General features: G+C 42.0%; 1 protein-coding gene across 1 annotated transcript in view; it reads right to left on the reverse strand.

The window, feature by feature from the left end:
* Positions 1-27,279, reverse strand: part of LOC311299308 (retinoic acid receptor beta-like) — a gene marked incomplete at its 3' end in the record, with an annotated part of 380,652 nt that overhangs the window by 295,315 nt on the left and 58,058 nt on the right. The window contains exon 2 of the mRNA XM_084422816.1: positions 54-202. Within this exon, the coding sequence (XP_084278942.1) occupies positions 54-202 (149 nt within the window). The remainder of the gene's footprint in view (positions 1-53; positions 203-27,279) is intronic.

The raw sequence follows: 27,279 nt of genomic DNA on the forward strand, positions 1-27,279 counted from the left end.
AAACCTGAATATTTATTGAAGGGGTTCCATTTGGTATTGAATAGCATGTTTACCTTGCAGCCTTCACAAGCACTGACACCATAGTGGTACCCCGAGGACTTGTCCTGGCAGACAAAGCAGGGTTTGTAGACACGAGGAGGGGGTAGAGGTGAAGGAGGGCTGGGGACCAACTCCTCAGAACTGGTGCTCTGAGTTTCAATGGCTATAGGGGCAGAAAGAGACAAGAAACATGACCGATTATGATTGAGATGAAAACTGGCTTCAGACATGACCTCAGACTTGTAAGCGGTTTACCTGAGACAATAAATGCAATGGATAAAATGGTAATTGATACATACAATGAAAACAGCAGAGATACTCAAAAATACTCTTAAGAATAGGCTTAAGCTTTGACTGAAATGTTTGTTGAATGTTGAATTTTTTTTAAGTTTTTTTTTTTAAGTAGGACATGTAAGAGTAGGAGCTATTTATAAAGAAATTAAAAGCAACTTTCAGCAAAGTCTAAGACTTAAGTGCTAACTGAGGTAGCACCTCTAAACCTTTAAATCAGCCAATATTGAGTCTGGATGGGTAGTCACGGCAGCATGACACCAATCAATGAATGTAATAATAATAATAAAATCATATAATTAAGAGATTGGAACATTTTTAGTATATAGTTCGCAACTTTATTAATCCCACAGGGGGCTATTTCAATAGGGCTTAAAACACACAACATCACGGGCCCATCACGGGCACATCCAAACATATAACCTATGTTAAAACATTAAAACAGAGATAAAACATAATACATATTACAGCATGCTTCAAAATAAATTCAATTTCTCATAAATACCTAATAAACAACAAATTAAGACTATTGGTGTTTGTGCCTTTGTGTGTTAGTTTGTGTGCTGTGTTAGTGTTTTGCCTCTGGCACAAATAAATGTACATTTATTTAAAATATTTGTTTTGCATTGTGCAAAATTATCACAAATAAGTATTGATGTCATGGAATCCTTTTATATTAATATATGTCTCCTCATTTACAGTTGGAGCCATGATGTTAACATGAGTTCTATAAAGGGCTCCAACAACTCCAGGGAAGACTGCAATCCTCATAAAAGGGACTTGCTTTTACTGCATGATTTGAAGGTCAGTTGAAAAGTCAATGAACTTCCTTACTATGTTTGGTTTGGTTAGTGTCAAAATAGCGTTATATACAGTAAGACCCTGCTTACGAGGGGTGGGAATCTTTTGGGACCTCACGATTCGATTAAAATCTATTCTTGAGGTCACGATTCAATTAAAATTGATTCTTGAGGTCACGATTCAGTTAAAATTGATTCTTGATTTTGAACAAAATTTAGATTCGATATGTGTATATATTTGATTGTAGTTTTGTGTTACTTTTCTTATTTGACTGCAGTAGACAGTTTAATAGGTCAAAAAAAAAAAAAAAAATCCTACTGAATTAAATGTGAACCTTGAAATTTATTTGGTTTGTCTTCTCATTTTAGTCACCCAATATTATAAAACAAATGCCCTTTAAGCTGACTACAATCATTACACACAGTCTTTTGTAATAAAGAAATTTTATGAGGGGTTCAAGCACGAAGTGCTGAAACCCTATTGTAATTGTGCTGATTAGGGGTTCAAGCACAAAGTGCTGAAACCCTATTGTAATTGCCCTGATTTTTATTATTATTCTTCCTCCGTAAAACGCATCGTGCAGCCCAAACCGTAAGTGCTGGAGACTTGAAACTTTGCCAGATGGTAGTACAAAAATCGAGGAGAGGTTATCAAATTATGATCCCGATTGGCCAATAGGTGGCGCTATAGTAAGCAAAAGTATGAAATCGCTAATAACTCCTAGACGGTTTGTCGTAGACTCAAGTGTCTTATATCACTGTAATCCTTGGCTGAAGACGGACAAAACGTATATCTCCGATTTCATTTCCGGTATGCAAATTTTTCCGCCATTTTGAATTTTGTCAAAAACCTACTTTTGCGAAGTAGTCTGTGGTTTTTCGCCCGATCGGAACCAAACAAGTGCAGAAATGTTCTTTAGAGTCTGGCAATCAATAATTATCGAAAAAAAGTGGAAATTTCCATTCACGGTTGCTAGGAGATGCAAAATTAACGTTGTGGGAGGAGCCTATTTTACTAAAATGGCTATAACTCGAGAAGTAAATGAGCTGCCTTCACCAATCTAGACACACATGTGTAGGAAGTCAGTCTGGGGTCACAGTAAAAAAATCGCGTCGATTGGCCACATGGTGGCGCTATAACACAAAAAAACATATAAACACCTGACCGTTAGTCCGATTGACTTGAAAATTGGTATGCAGTGTCTTGGTCCAAGGCTTCATGTATGTCTATGAGGACATTGGCGTATCTCAAAAAACATGGCCGCCATCGGCCAATGAAGTTTGAGCACCTATTATGCTGCGTTCACACCAAACGCGAATATGCGTCAAAATTCGCGCCTGCCGCGTCTAGTTAAACGCGTGACCACTTTGTGTGCATTCGCGCGTAAAATCAAAAGTTTGAAGCAAAATTTACGTGCATCACGCGCATCAAAGGCGAATTCCGGGAGCGAGAGTTTCGAAACCTGTTGGCGGCCATCTTTTTTAGATGTTTATCGAGCATTAGCAATAGCATTAATCGAGAGAGTCACCGCTCGTATATGCTCTGGAGAGCAGAAACAGCTGCGTAGGGGACATCGTGGCTGTACTCGGGTCCACCAAACCCTCCGGAGGGTTTCAGGAGTTTCACAATTTGCTTCAGGAGGTAGGTTTGGTGGACCTAACGGTGAGGACGCTGACGAGGACAGCGTAGGCCGTATAAAGCCTCGGCCTCGAGTGGTCGCTGCCTGACGAGCCCGCGCTGTACAGCCCGGCGCGAGGTTCACCCTCTCCCGCACCTAATCTGTCATTTATTTTTGTTTTGATAATAAATGGAGCCAGCCTCCAAAAGTGAAACCTGTCCTGTGATTTTTTGAAAAGTTTTTATATTGTGTTTGTTGTCTTTACATTAGATTAATAAAGTTTCATATAATCTAGAATAGATATGGAATAAATAGCATTCATTACAAAATGAGTATCTCTCATTGAAATCGAGTTTTTATGTGAAAGATTATTTGCTTTGTTGTGCATTTTAGTCATATTACAAAATAATTTATTGAGGCCAAACATAAAATAACATTATAAACTGTCAGTTCACCACGTGACAGCAGCAAGCAGGCTCCTGATTGGTTAACGCGGCGCGAATTGACGCAGAAGTTCAGATTTTTCAACTCGGGCGGCAGACGCGAATTCGTAAATAGCACTAATAAAATCATTCGCGCGTAACGCGCTTAACGCGCCAAACGCTCAATTCGCGCGAATGAGGCGAATTCGCGTCTACCGCGCTGCGCGAAACGCCTCATTCGCGCCGCAAGACCTCCAGACGCGCGTAAACGCGTCTTACCATTGACTTAACATTGAAATCACTCGCGCCAGACGCATATTCGCGTTTGGTGTGAACGCAGCATAAGACAAGGTTAACGGAGGCCGATCGGAACGAAACTCGATGGGCATATTCGACTCATGGCCCTAGAGGTCTGTAAGAATTTTGAAAGAAATCGGCCACTAGTTGGCGCTTACGAGTTTTTATGGCTCTGTAATCACGTGGTGTTACACTTATTGTCACAAAATGCATATCATTTGATAGATCTGCTCATGCTGAACAGCTTTGCCTCAAGAACCATTGCTGTCAATCAAACCGTTCATTAAATATTCGTGAATATGTTTAAAACCTACTTTTGCGGACTAGTCCCTGGTTTTTCGCCCGATCGGAACCAAACCAGTCTAGGACAATTCTCTGGACTCTCTAGATCAATAATTATCAAAAAAAAAGTTGAACTTTTGCATTTGGATGGCTGTAATAGGGTAATTTATAAAAGTGGCGTGGCAAAATACATTAAAAAGCCTATAAATCCTAAATAAAAACTCAGAACTTCACAAAAATTGGTGAACATATCTGGCATAACATCATTAACAAGCATGCAAAATTTTATTGAGATCAGACCATAGGTGGCGCTATAATTGTTAAAAAGCTTTAAAACGTACTCGGTTACTAACGTAACCTCGGTTCTCTCTAGAAGAGGGAACGAGTACTGCGTTTTATCAAAACGCTACGGGAAAAGTCTCTTTTCACGAAACACTGAAGCAAAAAATTATCCTTTAATTTTCATATATGTAAAACGCGTTGCGGCAGCAGCAGTCAGCTATGGCGAGACGGCTTGCTCGCTCATTGGCTGCTCTGCGGCAACTGCTTAAGCCTATCGAGCGAGGCCTGAGATGACGTCAGGCCAATGAGGGCACTTCGCGCCCTCCTCGCCACTTCCCGCCGAAACGGGCGTGGCTTACCTCTATAAAAGGAGCTCGAGAAGGCTGATTCACTTGATTTTGATCGCCGAAGCGAACCAGAGTGAACCGTACGCACGGCAGAGAACGCAGTACTCGTTCCCTCTTCTAGAGAGAACCGAGGTTACGTTAGTAACCGAGTACGTTCTCTTACGAGAGTTCTCTCGTACTGCGTTTTATCAAAACGCTACGGGAACCCCTTGCAAAACGCCGTGCGTGCTGGGATAAAAACACTGATCACCGGAAGCTATTTCAGGCACACAGTGCATAATCACCAGATTGACTCACACAGAGTCAGGGAATAAGGGTGGGAGCCTTAATTCCCTATACTGTAGCGTCGTAGAATAGACATGTCCACAGACGCAAGTATAACATCACATAGACAGGGTAGGGAACCTGAACTAATGTGGGAAATGTGGGTCTTACACAGTTCTGCCCAAGATAGTCGGTAGCGCATTGCGCATGGGTTTCAGCGGTCTGACTAGACGGCTGAACAGATTACACCAACAAAAGCTTAGCCTGTAAGGCGGGAACCTCTAGGTTATAAAACCTGATAAATGTAGACGGAGAGGCCCAGCCTGCCGCCGTACATATATCCTGTAGGGAAATCCCGCTGGACCAAGCCCACGAAGAAGCAACGCTTCTTGTAGATTGCGCTCTAACTCCCAACGGGCATGGAATGCCCTTGGCAGTATAAGCCAGCGCTATGGCGTCAACTATCCATCTGGATAGACTTTGTTTCGAAACAGCCATTCCTTTGGAACGTCCGCTGAACGAGACAAAGAGCTGCTCTGTCTGTCTGAAGACAGCAGAGCGGGACATATAAGCTCTTAAAGCCCTAACAGGGCAAAGAAAACTCGAGTCCCCTTCCTCACTCGATGCCGGCAGGGCAGCCAGGGAAATAACCTGAGCCCGAAAAGGCGTGTTGAGGGATTTCGGCACATAGCCGTGCTTAGGTTTGAGTATGACTTTAGAGTCATTAGGACCAAACTCCAAGCATGCCGGGCTCACAGAGAGCGCGTGCAGATCGCCTATGCGCTTCACTGAAGCGAGAGCCATCAAAAACACTGTTTTGAAAGACAAATGTTTGAGGCTAATAGACTGGATAGGCTCGAAAGGGGCACCTTTCATGGCCGCCAGGACCGTAGAAAGGTCCCACATAGGGACTGAAGGAGGTCTGGGTGGATTCAGTCTCCTAGCTCCCCTGAGGAAGCGGATGACTAAATCATTCCGTCCCAGTGACTGACCCAGCGTTGAACCGGAGAACGCTGAAATAGCCGCCACATACACTTTGAGCGTGGAAGGGGATCTGCCCTTATCCAACAGCTCTTGTAGGAAGGAGAGAACCTCCGTTACCTCACATTCGAGGGGTGAAAGGCTCCGAGCTGTACACCAGCCGGAGAAAACCGACCACTTTGAAGCATAGAGTCGCCTGGTCGACGGCGCTCTAGCCTCCGTGATGGTATTCATGACTCCCTCTGCGAGACCAACGGGTATCCGTTGAGCGCCCACACATGAAGGGACCATAGTTCCAGGTGTGGGTGCCAGATCGAGCCCCTGGCCTGCGAGAGGAGATCTCTCCTCAACGGCACTGGCCATGGAGCGATGTCTGCTAACTGCATCAGAACTGGGAACCATGCCTGGTTCTTCCAGAACGGTGCTACAAGCAGCACTGGGCATTTCGTTTTCCTGACCCGTTCCAACAACTGAGGCAGGAGGGAGATGGGGGAAAAAGCGTATAGCAGGCAGCGCGGCCACTTTTGGGACAGCGCGCTGTCGGTCTTTGAAAAGAATGCGGGGCAGTGAGCGTTTTCGCGGGACGCGAATAGGTCCACCTCCGCTTTGCCGAATCTCTCCCACAACAGCTGGACTGTTTGTGGGTGTAGAGACCATTCGCCCGTAGGAACGTTGTTCCTGGACAGTCTGTCCGGGCCCACATTCAGCAGCCCGGGCACATGTACTGCTCTCAGCGAGCGCAGGTTGTGCTGAGCCCATAGCAGGAGGCGTTTCGCCAGCCTGTACAGGGGTATGGAATTCAGACCGCCCTGGCGATTTATGTAGGACACCACTGCCATGTTGTCCGAACGGACTATGACGTGTTGGTCCTTGATGTGGGGACAAAAACGCGTCAGCGCGTTGTGCACTGCCAGCATTTCTAGGCAGTTTATGTGTTGGAGCTTTTCCCGTTCTGACCATAGGCCGAAGGACGGTCTGCCCTCGAGCAGCGCTCCCCATCCCGAGGTGGATGCGTCCGTAGACACCATCCTCACCCTCAAGGAAGTCCCCAGGCTTACACCTGATTGGTACCAGTCTTTCGCCATCCAAGGCACCAGGGCTGTGACACAGTCCTGATCGACCTTGAGGCGTAAATGACTGGACACCCACGCTCTGCGCGGAACCCGCGCTTTCAACCAGAACTGCAGCGGGCGCATGCGGAGCAAGCCCAGCCGGAGAACTGACGATGCTGAGGAAATTTTCTGAGCGGGGTGAAAGCGCCGCGGCGGAAAGACATCGCCGCGCGCTGAATGTTCAGCACGCGCTGTGGCGACAGCCGCGCTGTCATAGACTGTGAGTCCAGAACTATACCCAGAAACGGAATCGTTTGGCTGGGGTTCAGTGAACTCTTCGCCCAAATGACCGTGATACCAAGATTCTCGAGGTGATCGAGTAAAATGGCTCTGTGCTCTATGAGCTGAGATCGTGATTGGGCTAGGATCAACCAGTCGTCCAAATAGTTCAGCACTCGCATGCCTCTGAGTCTGAGAGGAGCGAGCGCTGCGTCCATGCATTTCGTAAATGTACGAGGTGCCAGGGACAAGCCGAAAGGCAGGACTGTATACTGGTATGTCTGACCTTCGAAGGCGAATCTCAAGAATCACCTGTGATGTGACGCTATCTGTATTTGAAAATATGCGTCCTTCAGATCTATCGACATGAACCAGTCTTCTCGGCGAACATGCGCGAGAATTTTGCTGGTTGTGAGCATTTTGAAACGGCGTTTCACTAATACTCTGTTCAGTCGTCTGAGATCCCGAATGGGCCTGATACCGCCGTCCTTTTTGGGGACTAGAAAGTATCTGCTGTATATCCCCTGTTCGCTTTGAACTCGGGGAACAAGCTCTATCGCCCCTTTGCTTATCAGTTTTGATATTTCGGCGCGAAGTAGGTGTGCTACATTCAGCGGAACCGAAGTTTCGACGCGCGCTGTGAAGTGCGGAGGGCGTCGACAAAACTGTAGCGAGAAGCCTCTCTTTATAATGCCTAAGACCCAGTCCGAAACCCCTGGAAGCGCTGCCCATGCATCTGCATGGTTGGCTAAGGGCCGGATACAGAGCGCGCTCTGTTCGCCGTGCGACAGAGGTGCTATGGGGCTCACAAACATAGGCGTTATGCCTGCGGCATTTGAGGCGGGGGGCGCGCTTAATACAGCGGGCGGAGCGCTCGCCCTCGACCTTACAACAGTGTTTGGCTGAGTGAGGGGGGGCTGCGCGAGTCCCGTGGGACTCATGTGTGCGAGTAGATGTGGGCTGTGAGCGGGCACATTTACTGCTTGGGGCGCGCTGCTTGTGTAAGCAGCGCGCGCGCTGACAGGTCTCGTTTTTACAGAGAGCCTGTGATCTGATAGACATAGTGTTCGTGGGCACTGAGTAGTGGGCACTTTTACTATGTGGGGAGCGCAATCAACCTGAGTCGATTTTATTTGCGCGAGCCCTAAGTGCAGGGCTGTGCTTGTGTGTAGGGATGGGCACTGAGAAGTGGGCATCGACACTACATTTATAGCACCATCGGCCGTGGCCGGGACACCAGAAATACCGTGAGTAAGTGTGGGCGCGGGAGAGCGGGCACAGTTACTGCAATGAGTGCACTGTCTGTCTGAGCAGAGTGAATGCACACAGGTTTCGTCTTTACAGAAACCACAAGGCATGCAGAACATAGTGTTTGTGGGCACTAGGCAGTGGGCACGTTCACTATGTTGCGTGCGTGATCGACCCGAGTCGAATATATGAGCGCGGGCCCTGTGTGAAGGGCTGTGCTAGTGTGTAGGGATGGGCACTAGCAGTGGGCATCTTCTCTACACATATAGCATCATCGGCTGTGCTCGTGGGCAGCAAAAAACACGTCTGCAGTTGCCTCTCGGGGAACAAACAGAGTGATTTGCATTCGGCGGCATAAATATTTTCTGCCGGCCGGCCTGGGGTTCGAACCTCCGATCGCCCGCGCGCAAGTCTAAGAATCTACCACTGGACCACAGTGAAGATACATTGACAAAGTCAGCGCGAGTATTATCCGCACTGGCGTTTGCTTGTCAGGCATGTACCACGTGCTTGTGGGCAGCAAAAAAAATACATCTGCAGCTGCCTCTCGGGGAACAAACAGAGTGATTTGCATTCGGCGGCATATATATTTTCTGCCGGCCGGCCTGGGGTTCGAACCTCCGATCGCCCGCGTGCAAGTCTAAGAATCTACCACTGGACCACAGTGAAGATACATAGACAGCATGTACCACGTACTCGTGGGCAGCAAAAAACACGTCTGCAGTTGCCTCTCGGGGAACAGACAGAGTGATTTGCATTTTCAGAACGCCTGCAAATGTGAGAAGAGTGGAAATCGCCCAGATTCAGCGGGGCTGAAAACACTCCATTCTCTTTCGCCAGTGACGCGCGGGAACCGTAGAAACGGTGTTCGGTTGCAGGCAAGCGGGTACTACGCGCTCGCTGGCTGCAAAATGCATCTCTGCAGTCGCCTTCAGGGGACTTACAGAGCAAAGCATTGGCGGCATAAATATATATGCCGCTAGACCGGGATCCAAACCCCGGTCTCCCGCATGGAGACACTATAATTCCACCACTGAGCCACAGGGGGATACAGGCTTTGAAAGCGGCGTCAACATGTATTCTTCGGCGTTTGCTGGCAGGCAAGCGTGTAACAGACTCACTTTCTGCAATAATATTTCCAGTCGCCGAACAGGGAACTGAGAAATGTGAGAGAAAAGAGTTCAGACCGACCAACGGTGGGACTAAGAACACTCTTTTCTCCTTCGCCGGTGAATGACGCGTGCAGAGGCAGGGTAGCTTTTCTTGTAACGTAAAGAAAAACTAATCCCGCCGTCCGCTTCCAGGAAGGGCAGCCTCGGAAAGGATGCCTGGCGAGTCCTCAGAGTCACCGTAGGCAATTGGCTCGGAGCGAGCGCGAGCGCTGCCTGAGAAGGCGTCTTGAAAAAGACGCAGCTCTTTTAGGGGTGAGTGTTGCAGCGAACACACACACACACACACACAGAAAACAGAGCAATAGCAATAAAGGATATAGGCGTCGGAAAGCGCAGCAGGTACGGCTGCCTGTAGAAGGCGGCGTTGGCCAGCGGCTTCGAGGGCTCGTCCCGCTGAAGTGCTTGCTTCGAACGACGCTTGCTTCCGTGATCCAGCGATGCGTGCGCTTCGCTGAAGAGATTAAAATCAAGTGAATCAGCCTTCTCGAGCTCCTTTTATAGAGGTAAGCCACGCCCGTTTCGGCGGGAAGTGGCGAGGAGGGCGCGAAGCGCCCTCATTGGCCTGACGTCATCTCAGGCCTCGCTCGATAGGCTTAAGCAGTTGCCGCAGAGCAGCCAATGAGCGAGCAAGCCGTCTCGCCATAGCTGACTGCTGCTGCCGCAACGCGTTTTACATATATGAAAATTAAAGGATAATTTTTTGCTTCAGTGTTTCGTGAAAAGAGACTTTTCCCGTAGCGTTTTGATAAAACGCAGTACGAGAGAACTCTCGTAAGAGAACCATATATTTCCTATGGTACATTGCCTGTATTGGCTGTAAATGGTCTTCTCCATCTATGATGTCAGTGGTTACATGCTTGCTAAATAAAACGTAATAACTTTTGATGCTTTATGCTTAAAGGCCTTAATTGCTTGAACCCCGATAAATGCTGCTTGCAGCTTTAATTTTATTTTATTTTTGATATTAAAAATAGGAACAAAGCATCAAATTACAAACAATTGGACAAATACAAAAGAAAAAATATACAAATTAAATAAACAAAATTTTTCAACATGTAGTAATAAATACTACCAAAATTGAATAATCATCTGTAAAAACAAAACACTGTATAGTCTTCACTGTATGAATTAAATATAAATTAATTCATATTAAATATACAAAAGTGATTTAGTCAAAAGCAGTATTTTTTTTCTTTTTTTAAATTAATATTAATGAAACGGATGACAACAGTTTGGCTGCTGTCCCTTTAAGAATGAATGCATGGATATAGTTACACATCTGATTTTCTCCCATTTGTTTTATTTCGTGTAGGTCATTACATATTCTGTTTACATTGAATACTCCACAGTCCACACGATGTGCATTTCGACATAATTGTGTGTGTAGCTGTGAAAGAGAACTGAATTAGAGATCGCATGTATGTGAGAGTGCCCGTATTTCGTTCTGTGTCCGCCAGCAAGAGCACTGCGTTGAGTCCTTGTTCCTGGCTTATTGTGATTAACGTCATTAACTTTAAGTAGTACTGTGAAGTTACAGAAGTATAACACTTTAGAAATATGCAAATGCAAATAGAAGATAGAATCGCGATTCATATATGAATAGATTTTTTCCAGCACCCCTACTTAGGCCTGTCGCAATAATCAATATATTGACTAATCACACAATAATTGTACATGATCTCAATAGTTTTTGGTGACACAATATATCGCCTATTATGTTTACATAATGAATGTCACCAACAGCGGGGCTCGGGCAGTTCCTTCATACACAGAGCGGCCATCGACATGGTGAAAAGGGTGTCATTTGTCATTTATCCACTGTTCTGCTGCAAATATAAATGTCACAGCGCAAAATGGTGCACACTAAAGAAAAACAGTTTTAGCAGACATGGCCTGTTGGAAGCTTCTGTGTCTTTGTTCATATGGACATCTGACTGCTAGGGTTTGTGTTTTCAGCAATAGTGTGCACCCTTTCTTCACAGAGAAAAGAAGGACAGGGGAAATGGAAAATCTCCATAAGTGCCTTTTGTGCATTTGCAAGTGTGTTTTAGGGCCTGAGCACCGATGGTGTGAGGACCCTATTGGAATTGCTTTTTAATAAAATGTTTATTTACTACTTATTCAAGTTAAAAATTTATTTTTTGACACTTAATTTCTGTGATCTAAGGAATTAAAAGGTTGTTGTCATGTGATAGTGTGTAGGCCTACTTGCATTGTTATGCTGTTACTGTATATTATGATAATATATTCAGTGACATAAAATGGTCTTAAAATGACAATAATATCGTTTATCGCAATTATTTCTGAGACAATATATCGCACAACAAAAAGTAGTTATTGTGACAGGCCTACTTACTGTGGACTGATGGGGCCCAAGTCATCACCGGTGCACTGCTGCAATTTCACCAAAAAATTATTAAGTCAAGTCAAGTCATCTTCATTTATATAGCGCTTTTAACAATGTAGATTGTTCCAAAGCAGCTTTACAGAGATACAAGGATAGTTTAAAGTTTAAAGTTCATGCGTGTGTGCCTCAATTGTGTACGTTGGTTTCTGTCCTGTTTTAAATCTTTTTTTTATCGTTCTTAATTCATTCTTATCACTTTCTAAGAAAATAAGTCTGTGGAAGTTGGTGTTCCTTATGTTACTGCTGATCAACTGGGGAAATGCGACCGTTTTGGTGAATGGCGGAGTTTCGGTGGAGAACGTGCCAGTGATGACCAGGGAGTTTCTGATGGGTCTGCGTTTTAATGCCGGCTTTGTCGACCCTGCCTGGGAGGTTCCCGAAGAAATTCTCCAGTCTTCTGCAAACACTCAGGAATTGAAAAGGAAAACTAGGAGGAAACGCGGGAAGCGAGGTGGAGTTCGACACAGACTAAAGAGAGCTCAAAGATTCATCCCGCTGCCTGGAATACTCCTAAGCAATGTACGCTCGCTTCGCTATAAACTTGATGAACTACAAGCCAATGTGAGTTTTATGCACGAATATAGAAACAGTCACATGATGGTATTCACCGAAACTTGGCTGGATGATTCAGTTGACAATAGTACTTTAAAGATTGAAGGTTTTGGAACACCTATTCGACTTGACAGAGACAAACATACAACAGGCAAAAGTCGAGGAGGAGGTGTGTGTGTTTATATTAAGGAAAGCTGGTGTAAAACAGCAATGGTGCGTTTTAAGATTTGTAACTCAGATATCAAACTCATTGCAATATCAGTACGTCCTTTTTATCTCCCTCGTGAGTTCCCTCAGCTGTTTTTTATTGTGGTATATACTCATCCACGCGCCAACTTTGATGTGGCTTTTGAGACTGTTAAAAACACCCTAGATAAACTTGATAATTTATCCCCAGATGCTCCCAAATTTGTTCTAGGGGATTTTAACAATTGTATTATGGACAAACATCTAAAAGGCTACCATCAATATGTTACCTGCGCTACTCGCGGTGATAAAGTCTTGGATAGATGTTACGGTCCCATCCCGGGAGCGTATCGGTCTCTGTCTTTACCTCCTCTTGGTTCAGCTGATCACAATATGATTTTACTGACTTCTGTATACATTCCCATTGTGAAGCAAGTGAAGAAAGAAATACGACATGTGAAAGAATGGACACCTTCTAATATTGAAGTTTTGAAGGGGTGTTTAGATTGCACCGATTGGAATATGTTTTTGAATACATCTTCTGATTTGAACGATCAGGTGGTTACCATTTCTAAATATATCACTTTCTGTGTTGATTCTGTTATACCTACGAAAAAGATCACTCTGTATCCTAATAATAAACCTTGGATCACGAAGGAGTTAAAATGTATATTGAACGAGAAGAAGAGAATATTTTTTGTGGGGACCAATGAGGAGAAAAAACAGATAAATAGGGAAGTTAAAAGAGCAATTAAAATCGCTAAAAATAATTATAAAAATAAGATTGAGGATGTGTTCATGCAAGGTAATCTTAAAGCTGCCTGGAAAGGAATTAAGAGTATGGCTGCAGTAAGTAGTACCAAAGATGCATATTCCAATTGGAAACATTGACAATGATTTAATTCTATCTAATGAGTTTAATGACTTTTTTTATCGTTTGGATACATCCTCGGTCATTGATGAGATAACCATTTTTAAAAAGACCTTGAGTATTTCTAATAATTTTAAAATTAATTTATCTGACATATCAAGACAGCTGAAGGCCACACCGCTTAACAAGGCCCCAGGTCCAGATGGTATTTTTTTTTATTTTTTATTTTTTATCCTTTATTTAACCAGGAGAAGCCCATTGAGATTAAAAATCTCTTTTGCAAGGGAGACCTGGCCAAGATAGGCAGCTGAATTACATCACATCATTACATACGTACAAAGACACACAAAAAACATGAGAATAAAGACACATAAATTAATAATAGAAACAGTTTGAAAGCCAATTATGCACTTACAATGAAATCTCAATTAAAAACATTGACATGTAAGGGAGTCCAACTCAAAACATCTCATTCTTAACTTAAAAACACTCAAAGGAATCAATTTACTAAGTTTTAAGTTGTTCTGCAACAAATTCCATGTAAAGGGAGCAGAATAAACAAAGGCCTTTTTACCCAGCTCAGTACTGACATGTGGGACAGAAAGCAAGACAACAGCCTGAGAACGGAGAGAGTAATGACCAGCACTTTTTTTCATAAGAAGTGAACATAAATATGATGGAAGCACACCAAGAATAGCCTTATATATACCAATGACAAAGCCTCCGTGTGGCCAGAGCAGACCACCCTACACGAGAGTACAGCTCACAGTGGTGGGTGCGAGCTTTACAATTAGTAATAAATCTCAGCGATGCATGATAGGCTGCGTCAATCATATGAAGGCATTGAGCAGATGAATGCATATATAATATATCACCATAGTCCAGCACAGATAAAAAAGTGGATGCCACTAACCGTTTTTTAACATTAAAAGAAAAGCACAGCTTATTTCGAAAGTAAAAACCCAATTTTAGCCTCAACTTTCTCACTAGACAGTGAACATGAGGCTTAAATGATAGGCAATCATCAATAACAATACCAAGATACTTATAAGTTGTAACAGTCTGTATTTCACGTCCGTCAAGAGTAATCACTGAGGGAACATTCAGTGGTCTATTCCGAGGGCTCGTGAAGAGCATACATTTGGTTTTGTCTGCATTGAGCACAAGTTTCAGCTGTAGCAAAGTGTTTTGGACCACAGTGAAGGCATTCTGTAAATGTGCAATGGCTTGTTTAAGAGAGGGTGCACAGCAGTAAATAACTGTGTCATCTGCATAAAAATTAAAGTTTGCATCAGACACATGCCGATTAAGGTTATTTATATAAATAGTAAATAAAAGAGGGCCTAACACAGAGCCTTGTGGAACCCCTTTAAGGATTGGTAAAATACCAGATTGAACACCATCATACTTAATGCACTGGGTTCTGTCACTAAGATAGTTTGAGAACCAAGAGACAGTATTCTCTGAAAACCCCGAATTAAGAAGCCTAATCTTTAAAACATCATGATCAACTGTGTCAAAAGCTTTTGACAAATCAATAAAAAGTGATGCACAGTGCTGCTTCTTATCACGAGCGACAGAGATGTCATTTATCACCTTCATTGCAGCTGTGATGGTACTATGTTTTTTTTCTAAAACCTGACTGAACTGGGGATAAAATGTCCTGTACATGCAAGAAGTCTTTCATCTGATCACTCACCAGGGATTCAAGCGTTTTGGCCAAAACAGACAAATTAGAAATTGGCCTGTAATTATTTAAATTTGACGGGTCACCCCCTTTCAATAATGGACAAACAAATGCAGATTTCCATATTTTAGGAATAGTGTTGCTCTCTAAAGTAAGATAACTGACACCGTCCCGTATACGGGACGCCTAACTTTACTTCCCTATATTGCTATTTAATCCTAATCTAATTATGACAAACTATATATCGTTGGAAAGTTCTAAGACTCCTAAATAGATATTTAGGACTGTTTTTTTGTTATAAATTATGTAGGAACAGAAATAGATGAATTTATGACAAGAGTGCACCTCAAAAAATCTACATAATAACAGGAGTTCTGACCTTTGTCACAAAAAGTTGACGCACACACTTTTAATAATTGATATGTTGGTTTTTATGCTAAAATTTCATTAGAAAATATATAATCTAGTATTTGTCAATAAAAAATGATAAAATAATATTATCTTCTAAAAAGTATAATATATATATTATCCTCTAAAATATTATAAAAAAAAATGTATCGCTTTTTTTTATTATATTACACATTTTAGTAGTTATCATAAATTAGGTATCATTTGAAAGCTTACGATCTCAGAATTCATCCTGTGAAAACTGTTTTGAAATTGGACATTGTGTTACCATAGAAACGGTACTCTAAATAATTTTATCAGGCTCCTCCCCTTTTGGGCATCATTATATTTCATAATTTATGATCAAAATATTTTATAATCTTGACAAAACACATATTGTCAGAAAGGTCTGAGTCTCAAGGTTCCATATTTTGTGACAGAAGTGTTATTTGGACAGAAATTTATTAATTTGTTGTGGTAGAATGCATACAGTAAAATTCAATGGAATTCAATGATACCCGGTGGCTATTTTTGGTAATACGCCTAAACAAAATCTCATGGGAACTTCATTTTTTGTGATATCAACTTCAAATTTGGAACACAACTTGGTTAGATATATGGCTTTGATTTTATAGTAATATTTTTGTAAAACATATTTTGTAAAATATATATTTTATATAAAATAAAAATATTAAATAAATATATTTGATTTAATGTAAATTTAAACTTCCATAACTTTTTCATACTTTAATTTTTTGAAGTGCTTTCACTTCAGCAATAATCTGCTATTTTTTACCTTTAAAACAAGACCAAACTTAGGTCAATACTCCAAAGCATTGTTGAATTACAACCATTTAAGCTTGAATAGTGCATTTTAATGTCCATTCTCAAAAAGGGGGGTGACAGTTAAGGGGTTAAAAAGGTACGTTAGAGGCTGTGCTACACAATCAGCAGCTATTTTTAAGAAGTAGGGCTCTATAAGATCAGGTCCTGGAGGTTTTTCAGGAGCCAGCCCTTTTAGGGCTTTTTGAACGTCAGCCACTAAGAATGGAGTGAGATTAAAGACACTTGTAGAGACTGGTACATCTCTACAAGGTGTCACAGTATAAGGACAAGCAGTGTCAAACAAAGAACCAGACTGAATAAAATGCTCATTAAAATGGTTCGATATCTCCAGCTTGTCATGAACTACTACAGACTCTTTCATAATAAAAGAAGGAACATTAATACTATCTTTGTTTAGAGAAAGTAATTTTATAGCCTTCCAAAATTTTCTGGGATCATTTAAGGTGTTAGTAGTGGCTGACAGATAAAAGTCAGATTTTGCTTTCTTAATAAAAGAAGAACATTTATTTCTTAACTGCCTAAAAACAAGCCAATCAGACGAAGAGCCCGTTTTTCTTGCTTTGGCCCAAGCTAAATTGCGGTCATGAAGAATATCTCCAAGCTCAGAGGAAAACCAGGGATTGTCCCGCCCCTTAACTCTGAATCTCTTTAGTGGGGCGTGTCTATTTATTACTTGCAAAAAACTATCCCGGAAAAAAATCCAGGCTGACTCCACATCGGGAATCAGCTCTATTCTACTCCAATCACAATTAAACAAATCATGGCAAAAGCCCTGTTCATTAAATTTTTTGAGATTCCTCTTACATATTACGCGAGGTTTACATTTAGGCATCTTAGTATTCCTTACAGCAGCAACAACACAGTGGTCACTTAGGTCATTGCAAAAAACACCAACAGCAGAAAATTTGTGCGGGACATTAGTCAAAATTAAATCAATTAAGGTGGATTTCTCATGGCACTTAAGATTTAAACGAGTGGGAGAATTGATTAACTGTGTAAAATTGACAGAATCACAAAATGACTTAAATTCATCTGAACAAGGTTTCAGCCAGTCCCAGTTTAGATCACCTGCTAAAATAATTTCAGAGTAGTCCAGTCTGGATAGGAGTTGAATAAGAGTCTGCAATACAGTACTCAAGGCAGAAGGAGGCCTATAACACCCAACAACAGTAACATAAAGGCCCTTGGCCAACTCCACCTTCACTGCCAAAAATTCCAGCTGCTTACCGATTGATTCTGAATAGACTAACTTCACATTAATTTTAGATTTGACATAAATAGCAACCCCACCACCCTTCTTTGGTCTGTCAGCACGAAACACGTTATAACCACCCATTCCAATATCCATATCAGTGATTGATTTTGTCAGCCAGGTTTCAGATAGCACAACAATATCTGCATCTGTTAAATTCACCCAAATTCTAAGCAGATCCATTTTGGGTAACAAACTGCGAACATTAAGGTGAATTACACTCAAACCAGACATGGATTTCACATCAGATGGCAATGGAATACACTGCAACTCAGGGCCTGGATTTGGCTGCACATTGCCAGATAAAAGCAGCAATAAAAATATGAACCATCTCTGTTTACCATCAGTATATGAAAAATCTGTAGAGTCTTTAAAATGAGAGTCCCAGTAATGTCTGCCATCAAATGCAAAATAGTCATTTAAAATCAAAAGATTTTGAAGCTGAAGAATATCTCTGGGTAAAAACCAGGCTAAATTTAAGTCCTCTGCCAACTCTTTTGGCATTTGAGGGGAATGCACAAAGGCTGAATAGTTGAATCCATAGGCTATGTCCAAAGAGCCACAAATGTTGTAAGATGTACTCACCCAGCATAAATCACTTGATCTTAGATTCTGCACAAACAATGAACAAAGCAGCATTAAGAGAAGAGCCATGTTAGCAGAAGATGTTAGCAAAACCAGGAGGAGCTGACAGGGCCTCAGGATCCACGCAGAGCCTGGAGATGTTAGCTGGGCTGCTAGGGTATATAGGTATATGTAGTAGAACATTGAAATACTGCGCTGACCAGCTCAGTGAACTTCTCCAGTTACTTTTTCAATTGTCATTAGATCAAGGGTTGGTACCTGATTTGTGGAAAAGTTCAATCATTGTACCGATACCCAAAAAAACTAAACCAAATTCCTTGAACGACTACCGTCCAATCGCCTTGACCTCCTTAGTCATGAAGATTTTTGAAAAAGAGGTCAAGAGGTATATAATGACAGTTGCTGGACCACTTTTAGACCCGCTGCAGTTTGCATATCGCGCTGGAAGAGGCGTAGACGATGCAAAACTGTTTTTGATAAATACTCTTAGTCGTCATCTGGAAAACAGCGGAGCTTTTGCGCGGCTTTTGTTTGTAGATTTTTCATCTGCATTTAATCTTTTGCAACCTGTTACGTTGGGGCAAAAACTTATCAGTCAGTTTAATTTTAATCATGGATTAGTTTTATGGATTATTAACTTTTTATCAGACAGACAACAAAGGGTTAGGATTAATGAGGTGTTATCAGATATTGTAAATATCTCCACAGGTACCCCACAAGGGTGTGTGCTTTCTCCTATTTTGTTTATATTATATACAAATGACTGTCAGAGTTTGCAAGATAATAGTTACTTGGTAAAATATGCAATGATACTGTGTTGCTCTCCTTGCTTTCACATTCAGATCAGGAATATGGTTCTGTTTTGTACAATTTCATCTCTTGGTGCAGTAATATGAAACTAGATCTGAATGTCTCAAAAACTAAAGAGATGATTATTAATTAGATAGATAAGGAAATTATTAAATTATAGTGTATTATTAAATTATAAAAGATAAGGACATTAGCACTTCAACCGATAGTCATTAATGGCACACATGTAGAGGAAGTAGAACAATATAAGTACCTGGGCACGGTTTTTGACAACAAGTTAAAGTTTGATCAGAATTCTGAGGTAATCATCAAAAAGTCATATCAAAGATTGTTTGTGCTGAGAAAACTCAATTCTTTTAATGTACAGAGAGTTGTTCTTAAATCTTTTTATAATTCATTTGTTGAAAGTATTCTGTCCTTTTCTTCTATTTGTTGGTTTTCTTCATTGTCTATAAAGAACAAAAATCGGTTGCAAGGTATTGTCAGCACGTGCTCTAAGATCATGGGTGTCCCCTTAAGAAGCCTTACTTCCTATTATGAACAGCAGGTGCTGAGGATGGCACACAAAATATTAGGAGATAGTACTCACCCGCTGCACTTGGACTTTGAGTGGATGCCCCTGGGGCGACGTTTAAGAGCAATTAAATGCTCTACAAATCGTTATAAATTTACTTTTGTGCCTGAAGCAATACGGTTATGTAACACACGTAGGTGACTTTTCTTTTTTTTTCTCTTGTTCTATGTGTTTTAATTGTATATGTCAAGTGTTTTATGTGAGGCACCATGTAAGCTTAAATTAATTACCCTATGGGGATCAATAAAGCTTTAAACTTTAACTTAAACTTAACATTTTGATACAGAATTTTATCACTTCGGGGTAGATATGCAAACCGAATTTTCCCGATAACGCTTTATCTCTAGAGTGGTAAAGGGATCCTCCATAAGGAGAAACTAGTTGGCACTTTAGCACCCCGCTATGACATCGGGTCCAGGCGCAGGTCCTTCATCAGATCTGGATACAGCCTGGATCCGGCAGGCTGCGGGAAAACCTCGGGATAAACAAAAACACTAAAATTAGCGTAGATGCCATTCTTCTTATGATGTAACGAGTACATCAGGATTTATGGGAAGTGTTCCCGGTTCCGGCTGACCTGATCTATGCAGCCTAACAATGAATTATAGAAGTCTATAATGTGTTATGTGTATGCTAGGTCAAAGAGATGTGTTTTTAGTCTAGCTTTGAACTGACAGAGTGTGTCTGCTTCCTGGACAATGGTAGGAAGACTGTCCCAAAGTTTTGGTGCTAAATAGGAGAAGGATCTACCGCCAGCAGTTGATTTTGATATTCTAGGTATTATCAACTGGCCGGAATTTTGAGATTGCAATAGACGTGAAAGACTATAATGCCATAAGTCATTATATGCCTTAGAATTTTGCCAAAATGAGACATCTTAGGATGACACAAAGGTAGTTCCAAAAGTTGGAAAGTTAAAGTTCAGTGCATTTCAAACAATATACATATGAAGAGTTCAGATGCAAAAGCCTCTAAGTGCCATCTGAAATTTTCTTCTAGAATGGTAATTTTTATCAAGCTCGTATATTTAAGTTCAGTAATTTCACTTTAATTACAATTAATAGGTAATCTGTATTGCCATTTAAGTGAAATTACTGAACTTAAATATACGAGATTGATAAAAATGACCATTCTAGAAGAAAATTTCAGATGGCACTTAGAGGCTTTTGCATCTGAACTCTTCATATATTCCATTGTATAACACCAGTGAGGCCAAGAGAGGGGTTCAAATGACTGGGCATCTCAGGACCCACTTACACTTCGCCCAGGCCTGCGCCCTGGAGAGGTCACTCCACTGCCACTTCTCGTAGTGGCAGAAACAACAGGAGAGGTAGCAGTTACTAGTTATAAGCCCAGAGTGATTGGCATAAGCTCAGGCACTACGGGCTGCCTCCGATGGTAGGAGGGGCCATCGTAGCCCCATTGGTCAGCTATATAGTCTTCAGTCAATAAAGTGCTGACCCGCCACAGTCTGCCTGCTTCAATGGGTGCTTGGAGCTTAGGGTAAATACTGAAGAGCAGACTGTATACCCTGCACCAAGCAAAGAACAAATAAGTAAAAATATAAATCCTGTGATTAGCAAGCTGGAATATCAGTACTTTGTACCCAGGCCTCGTTGATGACCTATGACAGGATGATGATGACAGGAAAACGGCCATCATCGACACAAACTCAAGAGGAGGCTCAATATTGACATTGCAGCATTGCAAGAGACCAGACTTCCATCAGAGGGTAGCCTCAAAAACAGGACTACACATCCTTCTGGAAGGGAAAAGAACCAGAGGAACAGAGACTGCATGGAGTGGGATTCACAATAAAAAGCTCTTTATTTAAATCAACAGAGCTCTCTTCCAAAGGGTTAGCTAATCCTCTCTCTCCATCTCCAAACCTACTCTAGCCCAGTAAACATCCTGAGCATCTATGCTGCCACACTCTACTCTTCAGACAATGTTAAGAATCAGTTCTATGAGGAGCTTGAGACTGCCATTAGAGAGATTCCAGCCACAGAGTACCTGTATATGCTTGGAGACTTCAATGCCCGGATTGGAGTCAATCATGAACCCTGGCCCCGCAACATCTGCCACTTTGGTGTTGGCAAGTTAAATGAGTTTGGGCAGAGGTTGTTAGAGCTGTGCTCATATTATGACCTTTGCATAACCAACATATTCTTCATAACCAAGCCTCAAGCACAGGACAGCATCCTGGAGGCACCCCTGATCCCAACACTGGCACCAAATGGGCCTCGTCATCACCCGAAGACCATCATTGACAGTTCACTTATCACTTGCAGCTACCTGTGACACGGATCACTCCTTAGTTGGTAGCAAATTGCGTCTTCATCCTAAGCAAATCCACCGATTAAAGCAGAGAGGACGCCCACGTATCAACATAGCCATGACATCAATTCCCGTTTTATGTGAGTGATTTACTAAGGCCGTTGAAGAAGCCCTGAAAGACTGCCCAACCAATCAATGTTGAAGAAAAGTGGAAGCACATCCATGATGCCACCTACATCTCTGCATCAGATATCTTTGGCAAGAGGAGGAGAAAGAACCAAGACTGGTTCCAAGCGGGAATCACTGAGCTCGAGCCAGCTATTACAGCAAAACGACCTGCATTACTTAACTTCAAAAAGGAGCCTTCAGAGAAAACACTGGCTGCACTCAGGAAGGCCAGAAATGACACCAAAAGGATCACTTGTAAATGCGGCAATTCTGGCTGAATCTCTGTCAGAGTATCCAATTTTCTGCCGACTGTAGCAATATCCGAGTGATGTATGAGGGTATGAAGAAGCCGTCTGCTCTGTTTGGTGCTCATCTGTTCTCCTGTGGGTATATCCAGTCCCATCTGCTCTGTTGTGGTGCTCATCTGCTCTGTCGTGGGGATCTTCAGTCCCGTCTGCTCTGCTGTGGTGGTCTTTTGCTCCGTCGTGGGGATCTTCAGTCCTGTCTGCTGTAATGTATTTGTAATTGTAGTGATTCGTCAATTTAGCTCAAAGGAATTATTAATTAATTTATAGGGAATTCGAAAGAATCACTTATTACAACCGAGCAAATGACTCGTTCGCGGTTCATTTGAACTGGCTGTAACTATCAGCTCTGCAACGGATATAAATATCCAAACTATAGTGAAACACTATAGTTAGCAAGGTAACTTAGATCAGAAGTTTAAGACATTCAATTCGTAAGCACATAACACAAGTAACACTTTTCTTTAAAATACAAACAAGACTTTATTGATTATTCTAACACATAAAACTAATATCTAACACAAACACACGCACACACACATTCATACGAGTTGCAGAAAGAAGAGAGTGAGGAAAGAATGAGTTTCAAGAGATGATGAAATCCCAAGTTTCTAGGCACTTATAAGACATAACCTGAACGAACCATCAAGCATTAATTTAACCCTTCTATCGTTTCTTAGGTGGGTTATTAAATCTATATCAAATACACCAGTTCAGCTTAAGAGTCTGGAGGCTACTTGCATGTCTTTGCTTTTGGGGATTCCCTTTGTCAGCGGGAAAGGGGTTTCCCGAGTTAGTTGGCTGGTCTCCTCGTGCTTGGGGCGGCCAATCACGTGGTGTGCTGGCGGATGAATGAAAAGTCTTTGAGGCTGGAAAGCAGGTTTCGCAGGCGAATCGTGGACCGAAACTTTCCCGCAAAACTTAACTTAGAACCGAGACTCACAACAGAAAAGAAATGAAAACTAAGAAAAGAAAGAAAATTAAGACGAGAGTAGTTAGATGACTTGAATGAAGCTGTTAACCCATGTTCTTGATTTGGGTTCTTTTGTTTCTGCGCGTCTACATAGTTGCTAGCCTGTCTGGTTTCTTCTCCCTTCGCGCACTTTTTCTAACCTTGTTGTTCTTCTTCTCCTCTAAAACTTTGTTCGGGTCTAAGATTTTAACTCAAATTTTTGTCCAGCCTCCTGGATGAGTTCTGACCAATTAAACACTGGCTTAATTTAGGAGGTGGCGTTCTTTTCACTTCTGATCGTAAATCATGCTTATCTGTGATCCCCTTATTCTCCAGCACTAGCAGAGAGAGAAAGGAGGCCACAGTTTAGACATTATTACTATTATAAGAATACAAAACATTTTACACAGATTTCAATCAAGCCATCTTTTGAGTTAAGAACATACAATCATATTGATAGGAGACACGACACACTTTCAACAATTACATGAATTATACGGGATCTAAGCATATTAGACATACACATATATTGAAGACACAATATAGAATTATGTAGTTGCATGATGTTTGATTATAAGTCCATCGAGAATTGTTCTGGGATGATTTTATGTATTTTTGTAGTTAAGGTCTCAGTTCTCTTGTGGCTTGAAGAGATTTTACACCCTGGGTCATTCAGAGGTCCTTAAGAAGAAGGGGTCTGTTTAGTATATCTGTCGTGGGCTCGAGCAGCTTCTGCTGTTATCTTGATCGAGCACCAAGCTGTGCCATCTCTGAACCAATCAGTCTTTCCAAAACTATCAAACGCTGACAATGTTCTTCCTTTAGTTGGGCTCATCTCTTTGAAGCTTGCATGGCCATAAAGTTCTTAGCTGGGGGTTTTCGTTGGTTAGCGGAGACTGGCGGGAGCCTGATTTTATGGCTCTGGATTGGTGATTTGGGGTCTGGAATGTTGAGTTCTGTGTGGAATTATGTTTGAACAAATCACCTGGAAGATTCATTTGTGTTTGTTTCGCCCTCAAATCCTACACTGCTCTGCTGTGGTGGTCTTCTGCTCCGTCGTGGGGATCTTTAGTCCCATCTGCTCTGGTACTTATCTGCTCCACCGTGGGGATCTCCAGTCCCATCTGCTCTGCTGTGGTCCTCATCTGCTCCACCGTGGGGATCTTCAGTCCCATCTGCTCAGCTGTGGTGGTCTTCTACTCCATCATGGGGATCTCCAATCCTGTCTGCTCTGCTAGGGTGGTCTTCTACTCTGTCGTAGGGATCTTCAGTCCCATCTGCTCTGTTAAGGTGGTCTTCAGTTCTCCCTGTCTCACTGTGGGGATCTCCAGTCTCATCAACTCTACTGAATTGGTCTTCAGCTCCGTGTGTCCCGTCATAGGGATCTGTAGTTCTGCCAGCTCCAATGAAATGGTCTCCTGCCCCGGCAGAGCACCTTGGTGGTCTTTGGACACCAGTTCCCAGACCACCTTCTACCTCAGGGGCCTGGCCCTCCCCTTATTCCGCCTCTGCTCCACCTAGCTCCTGGACTCTTTTTGGAGCGTCTGGAAGCCACTCATTTGAGAGGGGGCTATATCATGATCCTGGTTCTTTGTCTTGTGTTTTGTATGGACTTTTATGTTGAAAAGTTTTATGTTATGGCCATGCTGCTGCTGTTGAGTAGGTTTGCGTCTGTAAGCTTTGTATATCTTTTTGAATCATTATTTAATATCATTCCTTGTTGTTTATACTGCTAAATATAACTTATTTAACATCACACATTAACCTGACATCGCAAGCTTCAATCTAAATCGTTATTGCTAGCACAACACGGTAGTAATTCGCTAGCCTGTTAGCGTGCCATCCGTGCGCTCTTTATTTATTTATATTATCTTGCGCTCGTGCCTTTTACGAGTTCAACAAACAAACTGTGGTGAGTAGGATCAGTCAACAAACACCGTGAGTCATGTCATCTTCTCTTATTGTTACATGCACTTCATGTAACATGTATAGCATAGCCTTCTCTGTCAGCACAGAATTTACTTGTGATAAATGCAAGGAGATAGTCAGGCTGACGGAGAAGATTTCAGAACTAGAGACACACATCCAAACTTTAATCAAGGTTAATTGTAAGAGTGCAAGGGCTTTAGATACTGCTTTGGGTGCGACTAGCTTAGTGAACTCTGTACATTGTTCAGTTCCGGCTGTAGAGCCCGTGCAGCAGGGCAATTGGGTGATGGTGAGACGCTGTAGTCGCTGGACAAAACACTGCTCTTCCGTTCCGATTACAACATCAAACAGGTTCTCCCGACTCAGTGAAACACCAACTGTGAATCCTGTTGAATGTGCCCTAGTTATTGGCGATTCTATTACAAAGAATGTGAAAATAGAGACACCAGCCTCCATAGTCACATGATTGCTGGGAGCCAGAGCGCCTGACATCAAAGCAAATTTAAAAGTGCTGGCTAATGCTAATCATAAATTCTCTAAGATTATTATTCAAGTCGGCACTAATGATGTTCGACTCCACCAGTCGGAGAAAATTAATGTTAAAGAGGTGTGTAAACTCGCAAGTATGATGTCAGGCACTGTAATTTGATCTGTCCCCCTTCCTGTTCGCCGGAGTGATGAGATTCTGAGTAGACTGTCCTCACTCAATGGCTGGCTGTCTAAGTGGTGTCCGCAAAATAATATAGAATTCATAGACAATTGGAAAAGTTTTTGGGGGAGACCTGACCTGTTGAAAAGAGATGGTATTCATCCCTCCTGGGATGGTGCTGCTCTTCTCTCTAGTAATATGGCACATAGTCTTTAAGCTCAAACATGAATTGAGCCTCAGGTCAGGAAGCAGACAGACTGGTTAAACCGACCGTCTGCTAGCTGTCTCACGTCACTGAGGTCAGATAAATCCCATCACATAGAGACTCTTTCACCTAGATATCATCATATAGGGACTGTGTCTGTTCCCTGAATTAGGAAATATGAAAAACTTCCAAACCCATCTAAGGGTAAATTTTTTATTGATGTTCAACAAATAAAAAACAAATATAATACAAATGAGCAAGTGATAAAGCTTGGGTTGCTGAATATTTGATCCCTTACTTCAAAAGCACTTATTGTTAATGATATGATTACAGACTATAACCTAGATGTGCTGTGTTCGAGAGAAACCTGGCTAAAACCAAACGATTACATAATTTTAAATGAGTCCACCCCCCAAGGTAACGGATATAAACATCAACCTCGTATGAAAGGCAAAGGGAGAGGTATTGCTGTAATTTATAATAATATTTTCAGAATTACTAAGAAGTTTAGTTTCAAATATAATTCTTTTGAAGTGTTGGTACTTAATGTAACAATATCTAGTGTAAATGATAAATCACGTTTGAGATTTGTGCTGGCTACTGTATACAGGCCACCATACAGACTTTATCAAAGAATTTGCTGACTTTCTATCAGAGTTAGCACTGGCTGCAGATAAAGTCCTAATTGTTGGTGATTTAAATATACATGTAGATAACGAAAAAGATGCATTGGGATTGGCATTTAAAGACATTCTTAACACTATTGGAATTAGACAACACGTGTCAGGACCTACTCATTGTCGTAATCATACTCTAGATGACTAGATCTAATACTATCACATGGAATCAATGTTAATGCCGTTGAAATTCTGCAGCAGAGCGATGACATCTCAGATCATTATCTAGTCTCATGTAAACTTCATTTAGCCAAGGCTGCAAAGCCAACTCCGTGTTACAAATATGTTAGACCTATCACTTCTGCCACTAAAGATTGCATTATTAATAATCTTCCTGATCAGTTTCATCATCTCAGCATCCCAGATAGCTTAAAAGAACTCGATATTGCGTCAGAAACTTTTAACTCTCTCTTTTCCAGCACTTTAGATACAGTTGCTCCTTTGCGCTTAAAGATTAAAGAAAATAGTCCAATGGCGTGGTACAACGAGCACACTCAGAACACAGACAGAAAAATGGAGCGCAACTGGAAGAAAACTAAACTACTAATGCGGTATTTCGCATTTCATGGAAAGAGAGCACGATTG

This window comes from Rutilus rutilus (genome assembly GCF_951802725.1).
Source record: "Rutilus rutilus genome assembly, chromosome: 11".
NCBI classification, from domain to species: Eukaryota; Metazoa; Chordata; class Actinopteri; order Cypriniformes; family Leuciscidae; genus Rutilus; species Rutilus rutilus.